Below are 27,357 nucleotides of genomic sequence, written 5' to 3'. Positions count from 1 at the left end.
ATCCTGCAGAATGACAAATCTTATTCTCTAGTTGGTGTCAAAGCACTTTCGAAACTTGATTTTGATTCTCCAGAGCGACAGAGTCTGTTGGTCATGTGTTGCATAAATGTAGTAGGTGTGTCTGCATGGGAGTTGGGAGCTCTAGAAACGGACATACATGTATTCACTAAGAATGAAGATGCCAGGTGAATTGCTCGGCTTGAGCAGTTAAGGGAACAGTAAGTCACACACAGGCTATCTGGATGTCAACAAGATATTTAACAAAGGTTTTTTTTTTGTTGTTGTTTTTAACTGTTATTATAAAGATGAGGTCCAGAATGGTTACAGTTATATAAGTCAAGTAAAGATTGCATTTCTTTTCAATGTCACCCTTTCCCTCGCTCTCTCCCAGTTTTTCCCTCCATCCCCACCCACAAGTTGTACAGTCCGTTTTCCACAGTGTCCAGAAAGTAGCACTGCTGCATTTGTTCACCCTTTGCCCCTCCATTTCTGTGCCTACCCTTACACTCCCAAAGACAGATAAGTGAACAGAGCAAAAATATAAACAAAAACAGCAAAAGAAGGAGAAAAAAACCTCTTGTTTTAATTTCCTGGAGTTCATTTTAACAAATATTATTTGATATGATCAAATGTACATAGACATTGTGCCTTTTTGCTCCTCTTGACAAAGCTTCTGATACATATAATCATTTCTGTGTTTGCCTGAGTATTTCATCTCCTCTGTTGGGTGTAATCACCCTGATGCCAGAGAATATTTCTGTTGTAACTAATTCTTCATTCACTGTAGTGTCTCTCTCTATCTATAGACAGACAGAGAGAGAGAGAGAGAGAGAGAGAGAGAGAGAGAGAGAGAGAGAGAGAGAGAGAGAGAGAGAGATTGAATGAATGAATAATACTTGTTTAATCCAAAGGGGGAAATTGTAGGTTGCCTGATTGTGAGCAGATAGTTCAAACTGTTATATTTTAATGTGGGATGGTCATTCGGGGCCTGATATCAGCCTACAGAGTTCTCCCACCGTCAGTTCTCAAGATCAAGTCTCTACAGTTTTAGTGTTAGTCCTTTACATAAGGGAAAACAACACAGGATTGGAGCCCATAAGCACCACAGGTTAGCCCTCCTAATGCATTTCTAAATCTTATTGACCATGTAGTCTTGCCCAAGGCAAATAATACCTGCAAATATTAATTTTCCCATGACTAAAGATGCAAAGGGTCACGCCCATTTAGTTATATTCTTCTAGTACTTAATGATTTTCCCATACATAAATGTCTAGTCCTGTTACTTGACATTTAGCAAACACTTAATGACTACTCGTTCCTTTTTCTTACCTTTTGCTCCTTTTCATGTTTATCCAATACATAGAGGGCATGTAGTCAGGGAACAGGGAAAACATGAAATCAGAGGATTAAGACAAAAAACACCTTGAGAGACCAGAAGAAAGGGCTGAGGCATACAGTTACAATGCACTGGTAGAAAAATGTTCTTTACTTTGATTTAGAAAAATCAATTCTGCAAATACAGGATGGGGAAACCCAGCTTTATTTCCTGTGCACAGGAACAAGAAGAGAGGGAGGGCATAAAGAGTACAAGTCAGTTGCCACTAAAGCTGAAGAAGGCTTGGATGGCAGGGTTATGAGTCTCCTTGTCAGAGAAAGGAAGCTGATTTTTCCTTTTTCTCCTGAGTACAGGTCAGATCACATATGAACTGTCCTGCTTGATTCTGAACATCACAATTTAGAAAAAAAACCAGCTCAAGCAAATTGGAAGATATTGGGACGAATAGGACAAAATGAATTTGAAATATAGGATGCGTATCAAAAATCAGTAGAATTTACAAACAATAATGCCATTACCTAGGCTGTAGCGAATATAATGAAATAGCCACTCCTATGGAACTAATCATGTTAAAGGGATGTATTCCTTCTGGGTTATCTTGACAAGCCCTAACTATATCAGTTTTTTTTGGTTGTGGGCCTTAAATGCAAGGTTGGGAACTGACTGTGAGCTCTTTTGCTCTACCACTTGGAGCCACATCTCCACTTCCAGTTTTTGAGTAGTTAATTGGAGATAAGAATCTCATGGGAATTTTTCTGCTCAGGCTGGCTTTGAACTACAATCCTCAGTCTTAGCCTTCTGAGTAGCTAGGATTACAGGCCTAAGCCACCTGTGCCTGAATTATCAAATATTATTTGACCGAAAAATTTCTTTTTATTTTCAAAATTATACAGGGTCTATACTAGAATATAATTCAGCAACTTGCCTGGCATATGAGAAGCCCTAGATTTAGCCCTGCACACCCCAATTCTTTTTCCTGTAAGAAAATGTGATTTAAAAAATGTTATAGTAAAAATATGAATACTATCAAATTTAAGTCGTAGTTTATCAGTAAAGTAAATAATGATGTTAATACATGTTAACAATTTGGCAGGCATTAAATAATATTGGGAGTGAATACTTATTAATGACATAAGTGGCTCACACCTATAATCCTAGCTAGTCAGGAGGCTGATATCTGAGGAACGAGGCTCAAAGCCAGGCTGAACAGAAGAGTTTCTGAGATTATTTCCAGTTAACCACCAAGAAGCTGAAAGTCAAGGGTGGCCCAAGTGACAGAATGCCAGCCTTGAGCAAAAGCTAGAGAATGCATCTCTGTTTCAAACCTAGTATTGGCATATATATATATATATATATATATATATATATATATATATATATATGTGAGTCAGGTGGCTGTAGGATGGCATCCGTTTAATAGGTGTTTCCCCCACATTTTCCCAACTGGGATAGCTAGGATGGTTGGAAGGCAGGGCTCAGCTTGGAATGTTGAGTGGACCACAGACCTATGGAGTCTCCATAGAGAATCTCATGGTGCAGTGTCACAATTCCAAAGAGAAAGAGAATGGCTAGAGAGTCTGCATCTCAAGACAGCCAGTGGGAGCATGTTTGGGCCTGACCTCAAAGGTCTTGCAGCTACAGTCTGTAGATTACCAGCTCATAGATTGAGGCCAGCTTATATCCAAAGAAGAAAGGAGAGGATACCTAAGGAGGGCAGTAGGCACAGATCACCAGGCCAAAGAAAGTTGTGGAATGGCAGGGTTTGTTATGGTCCTCATTGGAAAATGGAACCCTCCCACCGGGAGCATTTGGTTTAGATATTCCTGAAGGTAAAGCTTGAACTTTCATGAAATAGTAAATTAGGCTTGTTTGGTGAACTTTTCTCACATATGTAGTGAAAACTTAGGGATACACTGGGACATCTCCCTCCATCTCCTCGTTGAGATGGCCAGGCTGCAGAGAAAGTCAGATTAGAAGAGGACTGAAGGTGCAGCAATAATGAGGGTTTATTTTACAGAAGATGAACATCACTTTTTATTGTCTTTTTATTAGCAAGCTTTAGAAGTCATTGGAAGAAATTTATAAAAGGCAGATGAGCGACAATAAGAAAAAAATTAATACTCTAAGTCTTAACATCCAGAGAATAATAACTACTATGTAGCACTTTAATGTTTCCTCCAGTATTTTGCCTGTGTTTGTGTCTATAAGTTATAGCCTTTATATGTGTGTTTTAAAAATAGAATAGGACTGTTGTTTACTTAAAGTTTTATAACATGCTTCTCTTGAACATCACAGAATGACCTTTTACTATCTTCTTTTTCATTTTTTATTACTTTATTTTAGAATATTAAAGTCTTTTGGTTTGAGAAAGGGCCTCTCTATAAAGCCCAGACTAGCCTCCAACTCAAGATCCTCCTACCTCAGCCTCTGTGTGCTAGAAGTATAGGGCATGCTACTACACCTTGATCTTTAATTTGTTTTTAATAAAAATAAATATATCTTTAGGATGTGCATAGTATAATTTATCCACAGATATCCACAAGTCGAGTCACTATTTGTATTCTTTGTGTGTATTTTTTCACCCAGTGGTGTGCCATGGAGAAGTTTGTATGTCAATAAATACAGCTATGTGTCACTTGATTTTAATGATCTCCCGAGGTCTGTTTTGGAGACATGCCATCATGTTTAATGCCTTCTATAAATGTACCTTTTGTTTATTTCCATTTGCAAAAATTATAGCATTCGTGTTTAATTGTGTTCTTGTCAAAAAAATTTTTTCACCGTAAAGATTGGTTGTTTAAAATGCAACAAGAATCCCACAAACAAATTAGAAGCTTCTTTCCTGGGGCTTCCCATAAATCAGCGATTGCATCTAGAACTTGGCACTGGCCTGGCTGTGTAACTGCAGGGAGGGAAATCTGGAACTTTCAGCCTATGTCTACCTTTGGAGGCCTTTGAATATGCCACATCACCTTCAGCTATAAAAACCTAACAGGTGCCCCATGACAGGTAGACATTTTTCCCAAAGTACTTCTGAGAGCCGAACAGCTCTGTTGCAACGCCACAGCTGAGGGCACTCATAAAGGATATGGTTCAGGGCCTGTGGAAAGTTGGAGCCATTTCCATCCTCTTCCCATGGCTGCCACCATTCACATTCCCTACAGAGTTGGGGCAGTGGGGTGGGAGGGAGGGCTGGGAGATATCCAGTGGGTTTTTGTCCAGTGGGTTTTTGTATTCCTGAGTCACATATTTCTCTATCTGGTTTAGTTTGGGGGCAATCTAAAAATGCAGTATCGCTGTCACAGCTTGAAGAAGACAGGGAGCCAGAATAATTTAACATGTCACTGCCATCCATCATGATAGCAACGGTGGGGAGATGGAGTGTGGAGGGGAGGGCCTACCAGTAGCTGAAGGAACAGACCTACGGACCCAGCAGCCCAAGTGGAGATTTACAAAGAGAAACAGCAAGTTAACTCTTGTAGGTCCAGGACAGATCACGCATCCCCCTGCTCTGCCCTTCCCCATACTATGACTTTCAGCTCACCTTGCTGCCCTGATTCATCCCAGTGCAAACCTGGAGTCTGATCTCTAGTTTGACACAGGCTATCCATGTCATCGTGTAAGAGAACTCTGAATATCTCCACTGATTTATTAGCAAGATTGTTGTGAGAATTTCCTGAGTACATTCTCTTCAGTGCTTCTTCGGAAAGTAAACTTGAAGAATTCAGGAGACTTCTCTTTTATTTCTATCTTTAATTTTAGTGCGTCGAGCAGTGTCAGGCAGACTGGGATGAATGAATGAACAAACCAATGAGTGATATGGCTATTAGTATTCCAGGTGACCTCTAGGTGTAAGGAAACGGAACGTCCACCCATGCATCCTTAAACATGAGGCTAAGAGTCGAGATGTCTTATCTCCTGGCCCTTGTCAAGGCTCTGTCCACCTCCACTCTTTGTCCTCACTGCCCCATTTAGCACATTCCCATCCCTTACTCTCCATTCCGCAAGCCTAGCAGTAGTATAGTGATGTTACACAAAGTGCACAAAGCGTCTTTTTCTGCAGTCTTTTGAGCTAAAATTCATAGATTAAAATTAACCATTAATCTATTCAAAGCGCATCATTCAGTGGCATGGAGCACATTTGCAAGATTGTGTAACCACTCCCTCTGTCTAGTTCCAAACATTTTCATCACCCCAAAAGGAAACCTGCAGTCATTCTTAGTTGCTCCCAGTTCCTCTTCTCCCTTTTCAAGCCCTCGCAACTATCCATCTATTTTTTGGCTCTATTGATTTATCTTTTCTGGATATTTTCATATATATAGAGTCATGTCACTTACGGCCTTTTGTACCTAGCTTCTTTCACTTAATAAAGCACTGGTCACATTCATTCCCATGGTATTATATATTAGCATTTGTTTTTATGGCTGTATGATATTCCATGTCTATATTCCTCATTTTTCTTGTTGAGTTAACTAACCAGTTGATGGACATTTGCTGTTACCATCTTTGAGCATTGTGAAAAGTGCTCCTATGAATTTTCCAGGTATAGATTCTTGCTTGAACACTCTATCTTGTTGGGTGGGGGGCATATGTTTGTTTAGAAGTGGAATTCCTGAGTCGTGTGGTAATTCTGTGTTAACTTCTTCAGGCACTGACAAAGTGTTTTCTATAGTCACTGCCCCATGTTATATTCCTACCAACTCTCCAGGTGTGTTCTAAGTTTTCCACTTTTTCACCAACATCTGTTACTTGCATTGTTTCCCTGATGGACCCCCTAGTGTTTCTGACATAGTATTACCTATTGCTTTGATTTGAATTTCCCAATTGACACTCTGCTATTGACCTTTTTTTTTTTTAATGAGAACAGGGGTTTTGAACCAGACAAAAGCTAGGTTCAGATTTGAGTTCTGACATTGTATAACTTGGGCAGCCATGGATAAGCCATACAAATTTGGAATGTTGGTTTGTGTGTCAGTGGAATGGGAATGACAACTGTCCCTCAGCTCCCTTGTGAGGAGCAAATGCGACCATGAATGGAAAGTGACTCCAGCAGTATGCCTCACACTGCCACTGCGTATGTGTCTCAGCCAGCTTCTAGAAGGTTCTGTCTCAGACCATTCTAGTGAGAGGATTCTAGGGCCAAAGGAGCAAGGGCAGAGAAGGCATTGGCACCAGCTTAACAGATTGCTCCTTCTTTTCTTTTGCCAGTCTCTCATCATCCCAGCTTGCCCTTAGTCCCTAAATGGAAATACTCAAGCAACCCTGTGTAATTAATAGCTCTGTTTTAGTGCACTTAATTGCCAATTTTATGTTAAAGTGCTAACAGAGGGGGGTCTTTACCAGCTTTCTGAATCACCTCCAACTCCTCTGTAATTAGCCTGTGGCCCCTTCATATTATATAGACCTGCAGTGCTATGCCTTGGTTTTTTGCCATCTCTCAGAGATGACTCAGTGGGGAAGTGACCGCTTGCAGCATTTCCTTTCCTCATGTTGACTCAGATAAGCTCTGAGTGGATGAGGAAGACACCTTCATTTTCATCTTTGGTCTTTGGGCTTACATATGCTTTTCATTTTTTCTCACGATGACCAGAGTTGAAATTATTGTCCCTATTGTCCCTCTTTTCAATATGAGTTCGGAAGGATTATAAGCCTTGATTGTGGTCAGAGAGCTAATAACTAGAATGTAGGATTAGAACTCATGTCTGGTGGTCATAGCCTAATTTCTTTCTGATGAAGTACACTACCTTTTGTAGGTCATGGATGAAACTAGTGTAGGGGGTCAATTAGGCTGTATGAGCCTTAGAGCAGGACATTGTTCAATGATGTCCTAGTCACATTCAATAAAAATTATGTGTCAAGCTGGGAGTTGGTGACTCATACCTATAATCTCAGTTGCTCAAGAGGCTGAGATCTGAGGATCATTATCTGAAGCCAGCACAGACAGAAAAGTCCATTGGACTCATCACCAATTAACCAGCAAAAAGCCAGAAATGGAGATATGACTCAAGTGGTAGAATACTAGTCTTGAACAAAAAAGCCAAGCAAGAGAGTGAAGGCTTGAGTACAAGTCCCAGTCTGGGCCCTAATAATAATAGTAATAACAATAACAATAATAACAAATTATTTATATATGATAAATAATAAATTATTATTGTGTGCCAATGGTTTATTCATTTCTATCCTGTTTCTAGACCCTGACCAAAATTGTGCTAAGTGATTCTTTTTTAGTTGCTTCTAGGATTGTGGCCTCTAATGTAGTAGGTACATGGTATATTGAGATATATGTGAAATGTGATATAAATGTGAAGTGTGTGGTGGATTTTATGACTAGGAAGAAATATATGGACTATTCCATAATAATTATTTTTGTTAGATACATGTTATGATGCTTTTTTCATATATTGAGTGGAACTGGGAAATTGATTAGCTTCATTTATTTTCTCCTTTTCAATATGGGTACCAGAACATTGAAAACTATGCACCTGGCTTGCATTATAATCCCATTGGACAGACTGGTGTTAACTCAACCTCTCAGAGCCTTAGCTTCCACTCTGAAATGGCCCCTTCCTACTTATAGGAAGGAGAGACAGAGGAGCTGTGTAGGTGGAGGGCTGTTGGAAAGGTGGTGAGCGATTTCTCCTAGTAACTTTGGGGAACTAGTCTTTGCAAGCTTGAAATCTCTAGGACACTGCAAGGCTATATTAGAATTCCTGTGATAATTATTGCTGTAAATCACAGAGCAGAAGCAAGAAGTGGAAATGTATCCTTACAGTGAGATCAACAGGTAACAAACCTACTAATCCATAGTGGTCAATTCAATAAGCAAATGTAAAACTCGCGCATGCGCGCGCGCGCACACACACACACACACACACATTCTTTCCCAGGTTACATTAGCCCTGAGATAGTCTTTGCAGGTAGCAAATTCAGTTCAAACCCTCAGGTCCGTCCAGTTTTTCATCTGTAAAACAAGGTTCTGGATGCTATATCCCTGTAAGGACATTCAAATGAGGCATATTTTACTCATATTTTATTGTCCACCAGCACAGTGAAGGGAGGGAGCTCCTCAGACTCTGTGCACAACTGAAATATGCTTCTACTCTTTGCAAGCTCTGTGACTTAATTTCCTTGACCCTTTATTTTTCTCACCCATTATAAGAAGAACAAAAGCAGTTCTTTGCCTTTTAAGGTTCTCATAGTGTTGACATGCATTAGAACATATCAAGGGCTTAGAAAAGAGCTTGGAAGAAAGCTGGCACTTTACTCATATTATCTTTTCTTCCTTGTATGATTACATTCAAGTTACCTGATAACTTTTTCATGAACCAACACCCACCCACATGCATACATACTAGCTTGTTCTGGTAAGGAATGAATTCTATCCAGATCCGTCCATGCCGCATTTGTTGGGACTTAACAAGTCATATGTTTTTCAGAAGGGAGGAAAGGGAAAAGGGAGCTAGGAAGGGGAAGTGAGGGTTATGCTCGAACATAAACAAAATATGCCTTAACTTTCCCTCTGAGAATTTTGCACAGGTGAGTGAAACCCTCCCTTCCATGTTCCCTTCCTACTCTTGCCCCCCCCGCCCCGCAATTTCTCTCTTGCTCTTAACAGTATTTTACTGGCAATCTAAAAAGCCCTGCTAGTCTCTGGAACCTCTGATCTCCAGATACTTCCACAGGGCCCCTGCCAACTCCTCCCCAAATTCTTTAAGTGGAGAGCTATGTAGGGGGGAATCTAGAGTCTCCAGCTGTGTTCAGGTCCTGCTGTTAGTTGTGGGGATGTTTTCTTCAGGAAGGGGCTTGGTGGGGACAGGAGGTGCAGATACTCATATTTCCATTTTAAGAAGCATTAAACTGATACATAGTCATATATCTGTGGTTGTTGTGTCATTCCGTATTGTAATTACAGTATGACAAAAAAAATCCAGGAGTATTTGGGAGGAAAAATCAATAGAAGGCCTAATGAAAGGAGAAGGTGAAAGGGGGTAAATAAGATTGGAGCGCTTCATACACATGTATGAAAATAGAATAATGGAACCCAATAAATTATTTAAAAGAAAGAGAGAGTAAGAGAGGGGTTGATCATTGGGCTTTAATATTGGTGCATGGATATATCACAATAATAGACTGAAGTTAATGAAGTGTGAATGTGTGTGTGTGTGTGTGTGTGTGTGTGTGTGTGTGTGTGTGCACGCACATGTGCATGCCTGTGTTGAGCATAGGCAGCAGACATATCTGGTTTCACTCATCATTACCTATTCCCTTTCTTGCTAAAACTCAGCTTGCTCACCTGTAAGCTGATACTTTCCTCCCATGGGTAGTGTAAGTTTGGAATAAGATAGGCAAAGTTTCAACTGCAGGACCTGGCACAACTACCTTGATAGTTACCCAGCTTTCCCAAGTTTTCCTCTTGAAATTCAAGGAAGTTGCATACCAGGGACCCCCAAATTCAGAACCAGACTGAAATAGCCCTGAATCCTCTCTCCTCCTCATGTGTGTGACTTTAGGCAAGTTACTTCACCCCAGCATGACCTTTCCTCTTCTGCTCTATTATCTAACTTCATCCCATCTCCCTTAAGCCTTGTTGGAGCAGAGCAGATTGTTCAACAACATTGAGAGAATGAATGAATGAATGAATGAGTAATAAAACCTTGCTGGAGGAAGCAGTAAAAATGAGTAGACTTTTTGTAATACTGAATGCCATTTGAAATCTGAGAAAATTATGTAGTAAATCTTTCAGTGAATGGAATGTAACACTTTAATCTATGCTTTTCTTTTCCTCAGGTGGAGGTTTACAAATAAATAATGAGCTGGCAGGGTACTTGATTCAAAAGATACAAAGAGTTGATGAGACAAAATGGCCTCCTTCTATCTCATAATTCTCTGCCCGGGATAGCCTCTTCTACCAGATTCTAGAATCTCCTGCTGGAGATAGTCTCTTCTTCAGATATCTAAAGGTCTGTCCATTAAAGTTCTCACAAACCAAGTCCCTCTTCCCGCTTCCCACACTCTCACCCACTGTGCACTGCAGCTCCATCCTCCTGTTTCCTCTGAGAAAAATGTTCCTGGCCTTTAATCCTTCTCTGTCCAAATCTTACTCTTGTTTTGATGAATAAAGTAGTGAAAGCCACACTGGAGGTGGCATTCCAGGTCAGCCTGGACTCTGTGGTAAGACTCTGAAATCCAAGTATGTCTGATAGCCAAGATCAAGATCTTTTATTCCAGGACATTGATTGTGAAAAGGGTGTCATTTCCATACATGCATCTGATGTACTTTTTACCAAAGTCAACCCCACTATTGCTCTCTCCTACCTCTTCTCTTTTAAATGAAACCAAAAATGACTGAGAGCAGAAAGGTCGTGATAAGAACTCCCATCCCCCTTTCTTCAGAGTTAATGACTTATTCATATTGTGGCACAAACCTTCCATTTTGTTTTCTTTCACCTTTTGATAACTAACTGTTCACAGTGTAGGAATTCATTGAGCCTTTCCCCTGAACATTCCTCTCTCCAGGTGTGTCTGTGAATTACCTCTTGCACCTATCCCTTTTCCCACCTGTCAACACAAGCCCATACCTCTCTCTTTCCTGTGCTATCCCCAAGTTTCCTAGATGCTTGTGCCACCTTGTACCCAGCCTAGACCTGGGTGTTCCTAGAGCATCCTAACTGGTTCATACACATAATCAATTATTTCTCTTGCTCCAGAACTTCCTGTGACATTCAAAGCACAGATCTGTCACTCTATTCTTCCTCAGCTGGACACTCCAAGCCTTCTGTTATAGGCTCTCAAATGCTCTTTTCAGCCAGTCCTGTACTTAGTACCGCCTCTCACTGCTGCACTCCAATCTCTAGGGGTGGTCTACAACAACTTCTCCTTGGAACTCCTTTTTTTTTCCTACCCCTGCAGTCCTATTCATCCTTCAGCCCTGACTTAAATCTCCTCCATAAAGCCTTCCTAGGCCCTCTGTGTTGAAATGAATTGCTCTCTCCTATATTTCTGGCCTCTCATTGCATGGTAAACATAAGCCATGAATTAGGTTTAAGACTCCTAAGGATCCCATTTGTCCCCCTGACTAGCTTATGATCCTCTGACTGGTAAGGATTGAGTCACATTCATCTTTCTGTCTCCAGCGTCTGGCCCCAGCCTGGCACGTAGTAAGCCCTTGATTGAAATGTGTGTGAAATTAGGTTGCTGGGAGTGTTTAGAGTTAGGCCCATCATCCACAGCAACAATAGGACTCCATTATTTAGTGCCCACTGTGAATGTGGTATCTTGTATATGGGGTCTCTGTTTATCTAGGGCCAGCTTTGGCAGGATAACCACAGTTACTGCTCTTGCCTCAGGGAGGAAGAACCCAGAGCTCAGAAGGATGAGGTAGCTCCTCAAGGTCATACAACCCAGAAGGTCATGATTGGAACCAAAATCAACCTCAGGGAAGAGCATGAACTCCCTCCAGAAAGGAAGCTGATTCCTGGGTCATTGGGGATTTAGGGAGAAGTCTGGAGACAGGTTGCTGGTGTGTGGGCTGGCACAGTGGTGTATCAAGTTTCTGGATTCGGGTGGAGCAGACTGACAGGTTGTGTTTCTTGCAGGGGGAATCAGCTTTGGAAGAACCAAGGGGAACTCGGGTTCTGAGGCAGATGATGAAACCCAGCTAACTTTCTACACGGAACAGTACCGAAGTCGACGTCGCAGCAAAGGTAACAGAGTCCTAGGGAAGGTTCCAGAACCCTGGGGGTACAAGCAAAGCTTGGGGAGCAGATTTCATGATGATGTCAAGCATTAATCAACTTGGCTGACACTGAACTTGGCACCCACTGTCTGTCCAGACCAAACTACTTGTCTAATGACCTTCCTTACTTCCTTTACCCTGCTTCATTCTGTATTATTTATCCCACATCATTTCTCAAAGAATTGGGGGGGGGGGTGGAATTCAGTTTAAATCTATGTAGTTTTTTTCTTTTAATTAAGCATAGGAAATGAAATAACTCTTGGCAAGAAAATAAGACTGAAAAAAATTATTCAAACAAGTTAGGTTGGTGCAGAGTAACACATGTCATGCTGTATTAGGTAGAAGAAGGAGATACAGATTTAACTCTGAGGTTCCTAGCAACTAAACAGAAAAGAGAGCCAGGCATGGTTGACTTTTAAAGATATTTTTTATTGTAAAGATACTGTACAGAGGGGTCACAGTTACATGTGTAAGGCAATGAGTATATTTCCTATCAAGCATTGTTACCTCCTCCTTTGATTTTTCCCCTACCATCCCTTCCTCCCCACATTCCCAACTCTTCCCTCCCTCTTCCCAAAGTTCTAAAGTTCGTTTTCAACATAGTGTCTTGTATATCTCATTGTTACAATGGGTCAACCTGTAGCCTTATTTCAGGATTTTGTTATTTCCCTTCCCCTCCCGAAATTAGAAAAAGAATGACACCATCCCATTTGTTAGGAAATGGAAAGATTGGAAAAAATTATATTAAGTGAAGTAAGCCAGACCCAAAGAAACATAGGTCCCATGGTTTCCCTTATTTGCAATAATGAGTATATGTCTAGGACAAGCAGAAAAGGTCAAAAGCTATGTACATATGACCATGTAAGATGATGCTAAGTGAAATGAACTCCAAGACAGGCATGGCTGACTTACAACTATAATCTTGGTATTCAGAAATCTGTTATCCAGAAGATCACTGTTTGAAGCCAGCCTGGGCAAAAAGTTATTAAAACCTCAGCTCAATCAATTAAAAAAACTAGGCACAGTGATACAGACCTTTCATTACAGCTACATAAGAAGGTGTAAATAGGAAGGTCATAGTTCAAGGTGGCCAAGACAAAAAGTTAGAACCGATTTGAAAAACTATAACTAAAGCAAAAAGGGCTGGAACACGGGTCAAGTGGTACAATATCCAGTTAGCAAATGGTAGGTCTTGAGTTCAAACTCTAGTACCCCCCTTCCCACACACACAATGCAAGGAGAAATACAAGTAAGTAAAATGCATATAGGAATTATGGGATAGAACCAAGCATTTCACATGGCGTTCTATTTATCTGACACAGAGACCAGAGAGAAAGTACTCCAATCTCTCTTGGTAAACAAGACAGTATGTGACTTTCTATACAGTATTTTCAACAGGTAACAAAAATGAGTATTGATGCATCATTATCTCTCACGATGACACTCAACGTAAGGTGATGGCAAAATGCTGGAACTATGCTCTGTAAGCAGTTCCATCTCATAGCCCAAGGCCATTGTTCCGCGAAGATTCAATGTGTGGTATATGAAAATGCAGCATAATGGTCACAATCACCAGTGAGTGCCATTTCTCCTCTCTTTATCAGAATAAGAAAGTAATGGGTGTGAGATTGCATTCATAGAAGCAACCATGGAGATATAAATAGGTATTCCACACCAGAAATTTGGGAAGAATTCTGGTTTTTGACCACTCAGTGAAAGGAAGGTCCTTAGTCCCACACAAAGGCAATTAATCAAAACATGTCCGTGGATGTGTGGGCTGACATTGCATGAGGTCATGGGTGGTTATCAATATTAGTTATGATGTTAGGATTATGGCAGGGTGCCTGGATTTCCTACAAACCCTCTGAGGAGAATAAAGAAATATCTGAAACATGGTGGCTCATGTCTATAATCCTAGTTATTCAGGAAGTCCATATCTGGACTGTTTGAAGACAGCCCAGGCAGGAAAGCCCATGAGACTCTTTATCACCAATTAAGTACCAAAAGAGTTAGAAGTAGAGCTGTGGCTCAAGTGGTAGAACACTAGCCTGGAAGGAAAACAGTTCAGAACAGTAGCTACACCCTGAGTTCAAGCCCCAACACACACACACACACACACACACACACACACACACACACACACACACACACACACACACACACACACGCGCACACGCACACGCACACACACACACACGCACACACACACACACACACACACACGCACACACACACACACACAGAAGGAAAAAGTATCTTTGTTACCAATACTGCATGCATTTTACTCATTTGTGATGGATATTCAGAAAGCATAGATATTGTCTAGCTTTTCTGGGCTTCTTTTGTTCTTGTCAAGTTATTTATCTTGTCTGTGTTTCAATTTTCTCATCTGTTGAATGAGTCTTGTAAACTACCTTATGGAGGTAGGGGTGAATTTTGATTATATTCTATTTATGATGGTACCTGTGCCCGCCAAGGGGAAAATGAGGGTAGAAAGTAGACAGTACTATTATTACCATTATTTTTTACTATTGTTATTGTGCGGGTGGTATGAGCCACCCCCTCAGTCCCTTCTGCTTTTTTGTCAGTTTATTTTTTCACATGAGGTCTTTTGCTTTTTCCCAGACTGGCCTTGGACCATGAGCCGCCTAGCATTGTCCCCCATATAGCTAGGTTTCCAAGTGTGAACTATAGTGCCTAGATTATTTTTAAGATAAAGTCTCACTAACTGTCATACTTTCTGGCCTGGACCTTCAATCCTCCTATCTTTGCCTTTTGAGGAACTGGGATTCCATGCATGTGCAACTTCATCTGGCCAAGGTACACACTGGTAATGTCAGTTTATTTCTCAGCACTGCTGTCACTCTCTCACTACTAGTCCCATGCAAGGGCCCCATGTGAAAACTTGGAATGACCCATTCATTCCTGGGAAGGATGTTCAACCTCTGCAGCTATCAGAATAGTGGGCTCTTCCTCTCGCTCACTCCATCTTGTACCTTGGCTTTCTGGAATCTGCCGCATTAGACATTTAAAAGTTGGTGATCCATGCTTCCTGGCCTGGCTGCTCTCTGCCCTATTCTTGCAGACAGAATCAGTGCTGGGGAAGTGGGTGGGTCACCTTGGTGGGACTGGGTTATTTACTACTAATTGAAAAAAAAACATCCAACGTGGGGCCTGGCCCCCATAAATTGGAGTGAAACTGGAAGAAGACACGCAAAAGTAAGCCACAGGACTCAAACGATTTGGCATACTGCCACCAGACACTGCAGAATGCCAGAATGGTTTCTGGAGACTGAGAATGGGCTGTGACTCTTCTCCATTCTCCACCCGCACCCCCCATTCTGCAGCCAGCAGATGCCTGAGCCTCTTTCTTCCGTTCCATTCTCCACTTACTTGCTCACCCTCTGCCTTGAGCCCTGGTGTCTGCCACCTATTCCTCTTCCTCCTCTCAGTGTCTTGGAACTATTTTGTTGTTTTGTTTGTTTGTTTGTTGCTGTTTCTCTTTTCGGTTCTCCTTTCTTCACTCCAGTCACTTCAGTGACCGCCTTCCTCTGATTATTCTCTTTTCTTCTTACCTGCTCTTTACCCTTTCCTTCTCATCTTATTTTCTCCTCTTCCTCCTTTTCCATTCTTCTCTCCAGTTATTTCCTGACAAATATTTCCTTTCCTCCCTTTCTCTTTCCACACACACATTCTACAGATATTTGTCCAGCACAAAATGTCGTGCATATGTCTGCACTTGTTTAAAATCCTCACCATTGTGGAACTTGGGTAATATCAAAATACTCCTACATTAGATTGTGGCAGAGGCTATAGAAAAAGAATGAAAGGAAGAAAGCTGAGAGGGAAGAGAAGGAATTCATGCTTAGATCCCAGAGCCTAAGCACCATCCTTTGCCTAGGATCACAGACACTTGACATTTCTCTTAACGTTGCACCTTCTCCTTGTACTTGGTCGTGTTTAAGTTGTTGGTCTTGCTGCTGCTGCATTTTCTTTTCACAGTTTTTTTTTTCTCCAAGGGTCTTGGTGAATACATGGTATTGGCAAAGCCTCTGTTCCCCAGCAACCTTAGAGCCAGTGTCTAGTTCAGTGGGCACCATAGTTGCCTGTGACACAGCTTTGACCCCTCTTTGTTCTTTCGTATGCTTTGTACAGGATATGGGAACCTGCAGCAAACAATGTACAGTTACAGAGGTGAGACAGGGTAGTCAGAGAGCCCTCGGGGATACAAAAGCGATGATGTGGATCATAGATAACATGGATTCATGGATTCTGCTCTCTCTCTCTCTCTCTCCCTCTCTCCCTCTCTCCCTCCCTCTCTCTCTCTCTCTCTCTCTCTCTCTCTCTCTCTCTCTCTCTCTCTCTCTCTCTCTCCCTCTCTCCCTCTCTCTCTCTCTTTTCTCTGTCTCTCTGTCTCTCACACACTCTTAGTCCCCTTCCTTATGTCCCATGAGAAAAATAGAACGGTTGTTAGAATCTGCCAGTCCTAGCTGTGACCTCTGACTTGAACTCATCCTCTCTGTCTAGGGCTTGGGTGGGCTTCTAACCTCTGGTCACTTGTCTTTGTAATTTAGAGCTGTTAACACTGATCTCGCAAGTGAACAGGTCTAGAAAACGGAAGATGACAACACACCCCTCGGTGCTCAATAGAGACCTGATCTTTCTTTCCACATTCTCCATCTTCTCAAACTAAATGTGGTTAAAAAAAAACTATTGAGCCGGGCGCCAGTGGCTCACGCCTGTAATCCTAGCTACTCAGGAGGCTGAGATCTGAGGATCGCGGTTCAAAGCCAGCCCGGGCAGGAGAGACTGTGAGACTCCTATCTCCAATAAACCACCAGAAAACCAGAAGTGGCGCTGTAGCTCAAGTGGTAGAGTGCTCGCCTTGAGCTGAAGAGCTGAGGGACAGCGCCCAGGCCCAGAGTTCAAGCCCCACGACCGACAAAACAAAAACAAAAACAAAAAAAAAACCTATTGCCCTCCCCACCCCATTGAAAAAGAGACCTGTGGTACAGTCTGAGAGAAAGCAAGTGCTTTGTAGAGGGAATGGAATTACTTGGTAAAGGCACATAGTGTGGCCAGGAAAACTGTATTTCAAGGTGGTAACCAGAGTAGTCAACAAGGTGATTGAAAAGCTAGGCAAAGGGAGGGTGTGTGTATGTGTGTCTGTGTGTCTGTGTGTGTGTGTGTGTGTGTGTGTGTGGTGGCATTTCTTAACTAAGGGATGAGCAATACTTTTTTAAATTTTATTTTATTGTAAAGATGCTGTACAAAGGGGTTACTGTGACATGAGTAAGGTAATGAGTACATTTTGGATAGTGGGAGAACAACAAAGGAAAGGGTAGCAATATTTTTCTACAAAGGGCCAATCAGTAGTTTTTTGAGTCCTGTAGAATATATAATCTGTGGTGGAACTACTCATCTTTTCTGTTGTACCTTGAGCACAGCCATAAACATGTAGATGATCACAGGTAACTATGTTCTAATAAAACTTTATTTTTCATAGTTGTGCATGCAGGCCATAGTTTGTTGAGTCCTAGCTGCCCTTATATGTGGCTTACAAGTGTATATGTGCTTCCGGAAGCCTTGTGAAAATTCCCAATGTTTTGTGAAATTCATCTAATATCACATTCTAGATGTTGATGGTGCCTAAGAGTCTGTTTACCAAGCTAACAGTTCTGTGTTTGGTCAAGTAACTAACCATTTGAGATAACACTTACTTCAGGTTTACTAGTTCCAAGGGCATTCTGCAGAATTAGCTAACAAGGAAGCTAAAATGACAGGTTACTACTGGAAAGAATTTTACCTAATTAACTGGAGGTGGTAAGCCATACAGTAAAGCATGCTGGACCCGAGTCAGGCAATGAGAACCTAAGTCTGTACCTCACTGCTGTGGAGCTCAGGGACCCTTAGCAAGCCCTTGTTCTCTCAGAGACCATTAGTCACACACAGATATTTATGTCACTCCACCAAGTCTGCAGCTCATGCAAAAGAAAGAACCTTACTTAGCAGGATGCCAGACTGTGTACAGAATGGGGCGTGAGCACCATCCTCATGGTGATTCTCATTTCTTGGAGACACTACAGATACTTCTCTGGCAGAGAAGTGATGCCAATCAGGATAAGAGAGTTGTATAACCAATGGTCCAGATGAGCATTCAGATGGTGTGGCTAGCCCCAGGCATGATGCTGAAGAGATAGAGCGGTCCCAGCTGCTGGATTGTCTCAGCAGTGTGACCATCCAGAGCAGCCTCCCGGCCCAGCTCTGCGCCCTGTCTGTAGGTCAGGCAGCTCTTTCTCCCTTGCTGAGCTCTGCTCTCTTCTCAAGGGCCAGTTCTACAGATCCAGGTGTTCCCATTTCCCATTCTGTGGACTCCCTCTCAGGCTCACGGAAGTAGTAGTACAGCCAAGAGAGCCATGGCACACCCTTTTTCTGTTTTGCTTTTATAAGTTGCTTGCATTCAGTTGGGATTCTTACATCTGAAATTATAAGCAAATCTTTATGTGGCAATATATATATATGCACATTTATTTCTTTAGGATTCTCTCTCTTTGCACACATATGCGCGCGTGCACACACACACACACACACACACACAAACAAGCTTAATCCTGTTTTAGAGAGAAAGAATGGATGAGGGCAAAGCTCAAGCTCAAGCCATGCCTGCAGAGAAGGCCTCTGAGTGCTGGAAATAAGAAAGCATTCTGAAATCTAAGCTGAGAGGACCAAGGTGTGTGTGTGTGTGTTGGGGGGTGGGAGAAGGGTGGGAGCAGAGGCTCCAGGAAATGAAAATCGAGTAGGATGGAAGATGAGCATCCATAGAGTAGTACCTGCCAAAGGATGAGGGCCTCCTGTACCTGATGCCCCTGGAATGGCACTGGGAGGATGATGCCAGAGAAGAACTGGATGGAGCCCAGATGTATGGCTGCATGAGTGATTGGAGAAGACACTGGTGAACCTTTATCCTAGTCTATCTTTTATTCATCACTTTTCGTCATAATGATATCCCACGGTACACACATAGAAGCCAAAGCTTTGAGAAGTGAAATAAATTACCCAAGCTTAAAAATGTCATTCTTAAATGAAAAATGTAAAGAGGGGTGGGAGGGAGCTAATCATTGATTTGGGGGAAGAACATAAGGATACTTTTTGTCATGTTTTTATCCTAAAAATTTTCTGTAAATTTGAAATTATGCCCACATACAGGGCAGGGGAAAGAAAAAAAAAAGGTCGTGCTTCTACATTATGCCTACTCTTCAGAATTAGTAGACAGTTTCACATTCTGGTTTTACCTTTTCCAAGATGCATGCCCAGAGGCTAGTATCTCAAAGGTAAGAGAGATTATATGTAGTCGTTGTCCATTTATTCTCCTTTAGGCTGTTATGAGGATAACAGATGAAAAGGAAATGCTTACCTGCTAAGCAGTCAGATAAAGGGCAGAACACTTGGGCATAGCAGGGCCTGAGTCACACACACACAAAGCTTATGGCCTGCTTGCCCATAAGTTGGTCTTGCTTCTAGAACTAAAGCGGTAGGACCCTTTCAGTAGGAGTGAGGAGCTCAGAGTCCTGGCTTCTTGAGGACATTGTGAGGCAGCTGATCCTTCCACTGTCCCCTCCTTCTGGCCTAAAGATAGCCTTTCTTGTAGACACAGCCCTCTGCCAGTCTGCAGACAGGACCTGCTACTCATAAACAAGAAGTCAACACTGCAGACTGATTGATCTGTATTTAATCATTCTGGAAAGCCTTAGTAGCAAGGGTGAAAAGTTGCAAAGACTGTGGAGGGCAGGAATAATGTCAGAGGCAGGGGACAGGCAGGGGTGTTGGTATCTTTCCAGCAAAGATCATCACTGAGGAGAGCAAGACTGGAGGACCCATGGGTAAATGCAGCAGAACCTCCATGGTGTGGGCTTATCTACTTGTCCTAGGGGCTGAAGAGAAATCCAGGAAGGTTAGGACAATCGTGTAGAGCTAGGGAAGAGAGTGCAGGGAGCGTCTTCCAGGAATGAAGTGAGACAGGGTCAGAGGGAGCAAAAATCCAACTGAGAAGTCTTGCCATTTCTAGGAATGCTAAAAATTTGGATTCTAATCCTGACTGTACGTTCCTTTCATTTGGGTATATCCATCATAGATACTCCAGGGGTCTTAATCCTCCCTGGGAGTATCAACCATTGGAGCCTGAGAGCCCATGATAGTCATGAACAAAACAAGAAGTGAGAGAAGGAAGAAACAAAAGGAGGAGAGCACATTTGTTTCAATGAATTCTCCTAGTGTGGAGCTATGCCTTTTAAGTACATTATCTCTGTACTTCTCAACAATATCATAGGCTAGATGGGAACACAGGAACATAAGAGAGTTTACTTATCTCAATCTACCATGAGGTAGAGGAGCCTTGGAGGTGACTCACACTATTTGGTTTCACCTACTAATCAGGTTCCTGCATGGGTGAATGGGAAATATTGCAGTAAAGTGTATATTACCATGCCTGGAACAAAGTATGTGCTACTTAAGAGACAAAAGGAAAACATCTGTGCTGTTCAGGATGCCTGGTGAGTCCCTGGGGACCTTGGGACCTAGATTATGAATGGTCACAACTGCCTGCAGCACTGAGAATCTAGCATGAAGGCAGGGTTGTTGGAACCAGTCCTCTCACTTTAGAGCTTGCTAGATAGAGTCAAACACACATTCATTCATATTCTGGCTTTGGACTCCTATCAAGGCTATCTCCCTTTTCCCAAGTCAGAAACTTGAATAATAGTCAAATGATGAATAGTATCTTATAGAACTCATTCACTGAATGTCACTTTTATGCCAAATTGATTGCATATTCACTAATCTCTCTGTGTAATCAGCCATTGTCCTGTCTTCCTCTTTAAAAGAATGAAGCTGAAATCAAGCAGAGTAACTTTTCCAAGGTCACAGAACCAATAGTTGCAGGACAAAAGCTTGATCGCCTACCAAGTGGCCCCAAATATTGTTGTCACAACACCCCAGAATTGTCCCCCAAGAGAACCTGGTGGGTTCCAACTCCTTCCTTCTTATTATGAAATGATTTCATAGATTGATATACTATTCCGGAGGATTTTGGTAGGTCACAAAGGCTTTCTGAAAAGATTCTAGGATCTCTTTCTGGGAAATGAGATTGGGAATTTGATTCCATTTATTGAAAGATAGTAAAATGAAGAAGCCTAGCTTTTGATCTATGCCTGCATTTGGCCCTATTAACAAGACAAAGGAGAGAAAATTATGTATTCAGGAATTGTTATGGGCTTAAAAAGCTTTCTGATGTCTCTCTTTTCTCCCTTCCCTTAAACCTCAGAGGAAATAGAAATTGGCTTTCTGTGTCTTAAAGGTCTTTTCCGAACTACCTCTCTCTAAAACTGTAAGAAACATCAAGCAGTCTTGGCAAATGAAGCTTCCTTGAATGCAGGGAGAGAGCCAGCCAACTTCAAACACTACTTTCCAAGCCCTGACTGTGCCTGAAATATTGTTTAAACGTTCTCAGTTCTCCTGTGCCTTTGCCGTGCCAACCAGCTCTGCACCTGACAGCCCTACATCCAAGAGAGGGAGATGGCTGTCAAGAATCAAATGGGAGACCAAAGGCGATAAAGCAAACATGTCGTTTTCAGTTGCTTACACTAGCGAGAAGGAATAATCAGTCACTCTGGCTTTCTTGTTTTTACCTAAGCTCAGCAAGAATTTCCCTCAATTTCTTTAGATTGTGACTCTGCTTCTAGCTTCAAGCAAAATACTCTGTCGTCCCCACTCTTCCAAGCCTGTGCATGGCCAGCATTCTCCTCTTGGTGCAAAACACTTTCTCAGATAAAGAAAACAACTATGGATCCAAGTGTCTGTTGTGAATCAGGAGCTATGTGTGTTGCATCCATGCAGAACCTTATTTAATGCTGAATCTTTGGGGGAGGTTCACCATTCCAGGCATTAATTTTCTTCTCTCAGACTAATCCCACTTTCCAGGAATTTGTGATGATTATACAGTATCATGTGTTACTGGGGTATGAAGTGTGTAAAGAAAGAGATGAGAAAAAGTCAAAGGAGAAGACTGGTGGCCAATGAGTGGCTCACATCTGTAATCAGGAGTCTAAGATCTGAGGATCATGGTTCTAAGCCAGTCCAGACAGACAAAATCTGAGATATTCTTATCTTTATTCAACCAGCAAAATGACAGAAGTGGAGGTGTGGTTCAAGTGGTAGAGTGCCAACTGTGATCAGAAAAAAGCTAAAGAAAAACACTAGATCCTTAGTTTAAGCCCTAATACTGGTGTGCATGTGACATGACCATGCATACATCTGCATACACAAACACACACATATACACACATACATACACCAGAAGATAAATTAAGACAGATTAAGAAATGCTTTGTCTGCCAGGTTCATTATAATTTTGTAAATATTCATTATCATAATATGTACTACATAACATTCGGTTGAGAATATGCTGCTGTGGGCAGGTTGATGGTGGGAAAGATGTCATTAATGTAACTGCCCTTGCGAAACTTGTAGGCATGTCAGAGGGCAAAAAAAGGAAAAGAATATTTTATAGACAAGCATATAAATTGTGAGAAATGTCTCTGGCAAAAAAAGAGGCCACGTTAATATAGTTGAAGGAAGGGGTCATGAAATACATCTTGGAGGAACTAATAGTAATGGCTATATTTGGAGGATGACAGTGGTCAAGTACTTAAATAAAGGTTCATGTGAACAGAAAGAGGTTGAGCTTGAAAGACATGATACAGCGATCCTGGGCAGGGATTTGAAGAAAGATTCATGATCTTGTTTTGCTTTTAGGAAGACCCTCCTTTCTACAGTGGAGGGAGAACCCCATGCAGGAGAGATTAGAGGCAGGGAGGCCCATGAGGCGTCTGAGGCAGAATGGTGACACTCTGGGTAAGTAAAGTGATGGATGGGAAGAAGGAATAGGCTAAAAATACAAGGAACAGAACCTGTGACTAACATAAGAAGGAAAGCCACTGATGATTTCTGAAAATGGGCACTGGTTTCTGGCATAGGAGCCTGGAGAAGGCCCCACCAGACAAGGGAAGAGGAGAAGGAGATTTTTCAGGACAGAATGAGTAATATTTTTCCATCCCTGAGGTGTCTTTGAAACATCCAGATGGAGATCTATGTCAACCCAATCTGAGCTCAGGAGATGATGATTAGCCAAGTTACAGTTAGCACTATATGGTGTTGTGTTAGATTTTGTTGTTGTTGAAAACATTGCCATGGACTTGGCTACAAATAACATATATTTATTACCTCACAGTTCTGCAGGTCAGTACTCTAGTCACAGCATAAATAGAGGTTTTCTAGAGTAAAGACAGATTGTCAGTGTGGCTTCAACCTCGTCTGAGACGCAGGATCCTCTTCAGGGCCAATGGAGTTGTTGGCAGAATGCATTTGCCTGTAGTTTTATGAGTGATAGGCTCCTGTTTTCCTATCAGCTCTCATCAGGGACCACTGTGAGCTTTTAATCGTCCACTCTCAGGCTTTTGCCATGTTGCCTTCCAGAGACAGTTTATAACATACTTCTTCAAAGCTTCAAAGCCAGCAGGAAATGATTAAACAATGCCTCCCTTTCTTAAGGTCCTAGTCTCTTTTAAGCATTCTGCTGATTTAGCCAAGATACATTCCTTTCTGATGAACTCAAAGCCAATTGATCTAGGACCTCTGTTAACTCTGGAAAATCTTTCATCTTGGTCTCACAATGTAGCATCATCATGGAATGATCATAGCCCCATCCACATTTCAAGGCAAGAAAAAATATCTAGGGAGGAAAACAGAGGCATGAGAGTAGGAGAGCACCCTAGGAGAAGATATAGACAGAAACTGAGTAGGTTTTGAGACTCAGGATTGAAAGCCTCATAGGCACAAGGAAACTAAGCAATGCCCCATGTGAAGAACACAGCTGCCACAGACCAGGGAAATTTGTCAGGAAAGGAGATTAGAAGCCACAGGACATGTAGATACAGTGGAGGATCATAGCTGTGTTTCCAGTGCAACACAGCACAAGCACCTAAGAGCATTCAGCACCAGTGTCCCTTGCTCAAATCTTCATGGCTGTCCTTGTGTATATTTGCTAACCATGTGTCTCTTCTCATTAGAAGAGACTTAATAAAGGTGGAGTAACTCTGAATTCAGCCCCCTAAATTCCTGTGTATCTTCCACAAGACTTCTGGCTCTTTACCCATTAAATAGGGTATGCTATTTGAATATATGAACATTGAGACCTGTTTAAGTTCTGAAATTCTTCGCATTTAAGTGAAATTCTTTGCATTTACTTAAGACACGTTGTCAATTCCAAGAGTGTGCTTGTCTGAAGTGGCAGGGCTTAATATTCCATGGCTCCAGCCTGTAAGTTGCTCCTCCTTAAGTGTTTCTCTTAGATGAAGTCTGGACCATTGATGCCAAAGTTTATCTTCCCTCTCTCAGAGAATCTGTGCGCCTGAGATGTTGCAGCTCTGGTAGTGGTGTTCTGCTCATTGCTCTTCCCTTCTTTCATCAGTGTCAAATAAGGTAATATGAATACTAAAGGAAAATAGAATAATATAAAACGCAGATACGATAACCTTCTAGACAAACTCATTTCTTGTCTTTCCAATCCCTACTTACACAGGTCCCCATTCCCACCATTTTTACTGTCATCCATACCAAAATTTGCACCCTTGTTATATGACCATATTTTCCTATAACACTCCCCATTTTTTCGCAAAGCTCTAAACCTGGAAATAGTCGTTACAACTTAATCTCTCATAGTGAAAAATTAGAAGGAGCCCAGACGTCCCAACAGCAGGGGAATGGCTATGTAAATTTTGATGTATCAACTTGTTAGAATGTTGCAGCCAGGTAATTATGAAGAATGACTCCTTTTAAAGAAAAGCATAATTTATAAGCCACAATGATTACTTTTGAGGACAAACAGAATAATTCATTTAAGAAGAAGTGTGTGGGTGAATCACAATATGTTATGCATAGTTATATTTATTTATCCTTCAATGATTATTTATAACCTGGCTGTTCCCCAAAAGGGATTTGAAGTAGGTGGATTTTCTGGAGGTAGCCCTGTGTGCACTGTTTAATTCATGGTCTTCAGAGCCAAATACACCTAATTATGATACTTGGCAGTGTAAACTCGGTAAGCTCACTCTAACTCACCGACTGTGGCTTTCCTTGGCTGAGCATTGACTTTCCTGTAGTTGTTCCTATTAGAGTGGTTTAAATTTGGGAAGGAAATAATGCAATTCCCTTTCTGGAAGGTAGCAAATGTTAACATCTGGTCTGGCTCCTTCACTGAAAAAATTCTGAGCAGCTAGGTCAAATGATCTTCAAGGTCTACTGCATCCTTAAATTGATTTGAAATATTGGAAAGTGTTATCTTCTTTTAATTATTCATTTAAACTATTGCATGTCTTCTGCTGATATTCTTGGAAGCATGAACATATCTCATCTTTACCTAATGGGAGGAACAATATTTTTTTTAAAAAATATGGTGTGGAGGGAATAGATCTTGCACTCAGTTGTTAAAACATGATTTTTGAGTAAAAACTGCTTTCCCCTTGCTTACTCTGGACTGGTTCTCCATTGGTTCTCAATCCATAGTCAACATTTTGGGCTTTCAATTTAGATTGTACCTTAACAGGTTTGAGCAGAGCCTGGGTATCTCCTGCCCCATTTTCCTTTTCCTCTTCCTCTTCCTTTCTCTCCTTTTCTTTCTTCATTTTGTGACTTAATTTCTTCCCAAGTACAGCTATGGTTGAGAATCATTTCTTTATGGCAACTCTACACCAAAGATGTCTAGACTCATAGAGTCTGAATTTGAAACACTTTCAAGATAAAGAGGATACATGGATTAATGGACGTTATCAGCTTAGTGTAATTCAGTGGCTTCCACTTCTCTCTAGGAAGATAGGTCATAATTCGGTAGTGTCCTTCTCTGAATAATTCTGTCCTTGTAATTGGAAAGTATTTTCCGCTTTTAAACAAAAGTGAGACTACCAGGTTCCGGTGGTTCACACTTATAACCCTAGCTACTCAGGAGGCTGAAATCTGAGGATCCAACCTGGGCAGGAAAGACTGTGAGACTCTTATCTCCAATTAACCACCAGAAAACTAGAAGTGGCCTTATGGCTCTAGTGATAGAGTACTTGCCTGGAGCTGAAGAGTTCAGGGACAGTGCCCAGGCCCACAATTCAAGCCCCACAACTGACCAAAAAAAAAAAAAAGTTAGATAATATAGCCAGGTACTGATAGCTCAAGAAGAATAGAGTAAGGACTTTGGGGATTCAGAAAATCATGAAGGACTCACCAGAGGAGAAATATTTGAAAAAGATACCTAAGGGCATAATAGCACGGAAGTTGAGACAAAAATTAAACCACTCTGCTCTGGTCTCTTCAAGAGATCTCAAGCCAGGTGACAATCACTTAAAACTATCATAATTTCATATCATAAGACTTACACTGAAAGACTGCTCCATAGGCCCTGGAGAAAACTGAAACACAGTTTCTAACCTTGTGAGTCAGTTTTACAGTATGATGGTGGGAAGAGTCCAGTGGAAAAATCCATAGAGTATACAAAAGAACTGTGGAAGGGAATGGGACAGAAACCCACACTGGCACAAGGCTGAAGCCCTGAATGGGCAGGGAAAATGCTGGAGTGGGAATATTAAAGCAGAGCTGTGAAAAACAAGATGGTGCCATGGAGAAGAGGAAAGAAGGAAATTGCATCAGAGAATGAAAAGAGGCAGGCACATGATGGACCCGCACGATAATTCTGGTTGGGTAAAGAAATAAACGGAAAGAGAAAAGAAATATATCTCTAGTTCTTTTCATTGCCACATAAAGTTTGAGGGACAGAGCAGGGGAGGACACTGGTTACCTGACTTGGCTTTGTCCTGATGACGGTGAGAGATCCTCAAAGGGTTTGACCAAAGCAGGGATGATTTCAGATGTGTCTGATGAAAAGTCTATCTTTAGTGGAAGCTGTATTGAGGGGGATATCAGAGAACATTTAGGATGATGTGGCGATAATAATTCAGGTGGAAAATGACATCATCGGGTCTCAGACAGCAACTGTGGATACAGAGAGAGCATCTTCTTGCTTACCAGTTCAAGTCAGAGGCCACACTTACCTACCTCATGTGATCCAGCCCTGTCACCATAGCAACAGCCTCTTTAACATCCCTGGCCAGAGAGAGTGATAACCAACTCTTACATCTGTTCCTAGAGGTCCTGCTTCTATTTTTTTTTCATTTCTTTTTCTTTTTTCCCT

At 41.6% G+C, this 27,357-nt stretch overlaps 1 protein-coding gene across 3 annotated transcripts in view; it reads left to right on the top strand.

The window, feature by feature from the left end:
* Astn2 (astrotactin 2) overlaps positions 1–27,357 on the top strand; it is an 886,217-nt gene that overhangs the window by 290,936 nt on the left and 567,924 nt on the right. For all 3 annotated transcript variants that reach the window (XM_070012528.1, XM_070012521.1, XM_070012512.1), the window contains one exon: positions 11,932–12,039. In XM_070012528.1, the coding sequence (XP_069868629.1) occupies positions 11,932–12,039 (108 nt within the window). The remainder of the gene's footprint in view (positions 1–11,931; positions 12,040–27,357) is intronic.

This window comes from Dipodomys merriami, unplaced genomic scaffold (genome assembly GCF_024711535.1).
Source record: "Dipodomys merriami isolate MVZ:Mamm:240054 unplaced genomic scaffold, mDipMer1.0.p SCAF_11, whole genome shotgun sequence".
NCBI classification, from domain to species: Eukaryota; Metazoa; Chordata; class Mammalia; order Rodentia; family Heteromyidae; genus Dipodomys; species Dipodomys merriami.
The sequence above is the reverse complement of the archived record's forward strand: the minus strand, read 5'-3'. Positions and strand labels throughout refer to the sequence as shown.